Source organism: Nicrophorus vespilloides, unplaced genomic scaffold, assembly GCF_001412225.1.
Source record: "Nicrophorus vespilloides isolate i.1.1-1 unplaced genomic scaffold, Nicve_v1.0, whole genome shotgun sequence".
Classification (NCBI taxonomy): domain Eukaryota; kingdom Metazoa; phylum Arthropoda; class Insecta; order Coleoptera; family Silphidae; genus Nicrophorus; species Nicrophorus vespilloides.
In genome coordinates, this window is record NW_017097626.1 from 29,780 (window position 1) to 32,385 (window position 2,606).

The 2,606-nt window shown below is 30.9% G+C and overlaps 1 protein-coding gene across 1 annotated transcript; it reads right to left on the reverse strand.

The window, feature by feature from the left end:
* Positions 1-271: 271 nt before the first annotated feature.
* Positions 272-1,232, reverse strand: LOC108560574. Its single transcript, XM_017918189.1, has 2 exons — positions 1,136-1,232; positions 272-1,084 (listed from the first exon to the last, which is right to left on the reverse strand). Exons 1-2 carry the CDS (start codon positions 1,206-1,208, stop codon positions 591-593), a joined length of 567 nt encoding a protein of 188 aa, XP_017773678.1. The 5' UTR covers positions 1,209-1,232; the 3' UTR covers positions 272-590.
* Positions 1,233-2,606: the final 1,374 nt, after the last annotated feature.

Consider the following 2,606-nt stretch of genomic DNA (forward strand, 5'->3'; position numbering starts at 1 on the left):
CTATATGACCACAATTTATGTGGTATTGATTATTGTTGCTAGTTTCTAGATTTCTTACCTAATCAGAGTGATGCTGTATCTTGCTGTATAGAAGTTATGATTATAATAATTAAAAAATAAAAAAAAATAATAAAACTTTACCTTTCTTGTGATTCCTGGTTATGCAGCGAAATTATGGTTGTTGCATGATAATTATTTTGGAATAACAGAAAATACATGTACATAATCTGGAATATGATAAATTAATGAAAAGTATTTTTTGCAAATTGTATTTTGTTTAAGCATTATATTTATTGTGCTGAAAACTACATAATTTGTTTTTAAGTGCGTCTTGTGGAATTTGCTAAATACTATATGTTATCATTAAATACCCATTTAAATCATCATAATAGTAACAAAATATTGATTATACACAACATAAAGATAGATAAATTTCATGTTATTACATAAAAATGTCCATGCTTCGCAAAATAATTGTGTAAGAAAAGCTTGAAGAGATTCAATGATTATAATTAGCATATTTTTATATTAGATTATGCGTTATGAGTATACGTTTAGTGTGCTGTTATAAGAATGTGCTGAGCAGTTACTTAGATTCTTAGATATTTGGGACGTTTGTAGCGAGCTACACCGATTGGCTGTCCCATGGGCGGTTTAGCCTTCTTGATGCGTACATTGACTTGGTTTGAATACTGATCCCTCTTAGGCATCTGCACCAAGCACAATGGAAGACCCCAGAGCATGTGGCTGGAGCTCTTCTTTACAGTGACAGCTTGCTTCGTGGGCTTTGATTTAACTCTCATGTACTTGAATTCCACGCAGAAGTGTTGCTCCTTGTTACCAGGTACCAAATACTTGACGAAGTACCTGAAACCTTTGCTTTTTTTCTGGAATTTCTGAGCCACGGGAGGCGACAAGTTATTAGAGACGTCGATGCGGATATTCTGAAAACTGTTGGCCATCATATTCTCAAACTTCTGGAATGAAAGTTCCCGGAAGTTTGTTCTTTCCTCGCCATCTTCTGATGTCGAAGACGATGCTGATGTTTGAGGATCTCCAGGTGGTGTTGGCTCCACGTCCATAGCTGAAATAAGCGAGTTAGTACCTGATTGATGTTCAATTTGTATAAAATTACCTCCAGGATGCTCGAATTCACTTAGTATATGACTGGCCACGTACTGTGTCAATACCGAACTCCGTAGAATCATTTGATCACCTGATCTACAACCCGAAATCTAAATAATCGATTAATCACAATATGAATGTTTTCCAATATATAATAAATAAAAGCATACATTCTCACTACAAATTGAATTATAAGAACAACTAAAAGCTTAGAGTCAATTTGAGTTGCCTATACTATTTATGCCACAAATTTTATGTTGTCGCTCTGAATAAACAACGTCCTGATTATAATTTTGTTTTACATTACAACATCTTATATTTTGCCCAAAGATTGGGAAGCAAAGTTTTAGTTGAATCTAAATCATCATTATTTGTGAAAAATAACAAATATACAGGTATGCATTTAATATTCTATTTTATAATCATTTCTAAGTAGCAAGAAAAATGTATATTAATTGCTTCGAAATGCCACCCTTAAATGGATTAAAGCACAGCAATGCATGAATACTGGCCATAGTCCCCAAACATCCAGCTTTCATATCAATCTTTTACATTCATTCAATCTATTATAGTTTCCGAGATATTTTTTTTCGTGTTAATTTCATTAAACGCGAATTACAGCCAAATTGATGAAATCACAGAAATGTATGAATTCTCGCTACATTCCCGAAACCATGTTTCATATGCATCTTTTTGATCCATTCAAATTTCGAATACAAAATAATTTTTGTTAATTTTGTTTATAAATTAAAAGATTGAGAAAATTGCTATACAATACATAGAAGGTATATAAGTTGCCTATACTATAAATGCCACAAATTTAATGTTGGCATTCTGAATTAATAACCAATAAAACTAAATTTGTTGCAATTCGGATTTTGTTTTACATAAAATCTTAGGTTATTTGCCAAAGCTTGGGAAGCAAAATTTTAGTTGAAAGGTATTTAGATTTTAATTTTAGAATCATTTCAAAATGATTAAATTCAATACGATGTAATTACAATATATATTAATTGTAACGTTTTCTTTTTATAGAAATTGTCTCTAAAAGTGGTCTCTCGAAGTACTATAATTCCAGCAAATATGCCGCTGGAAGAACGTCTTATATCATTGGTAAACGTATGTATGCGTGAATTGGTGTTGCAGATCTTAAAAATATGAATATATATAACTTATTTATTTTTATTTTAGCAAGTACTTCGATATCAGGTACGGATTATGGATATGCTCATTAGAATGAATAGGGTGGTCAGAGATTGCCGGATTCACCGAGTACAACGTGCAGATAAAGGCACACAGACGGAAAGAATAAATGATGATAATATCATTTATAATCTGAGGTCAAGAGTAATAAAAAAATTAAAATAATAAATAAATTTTTAAAATTACCTTATAATTTAAATTGTAATAAAAATACCTATAAATATTATGAAGGTAATAAATTATATATTTAACTAAGCTGATAGTTATTAATATACGAC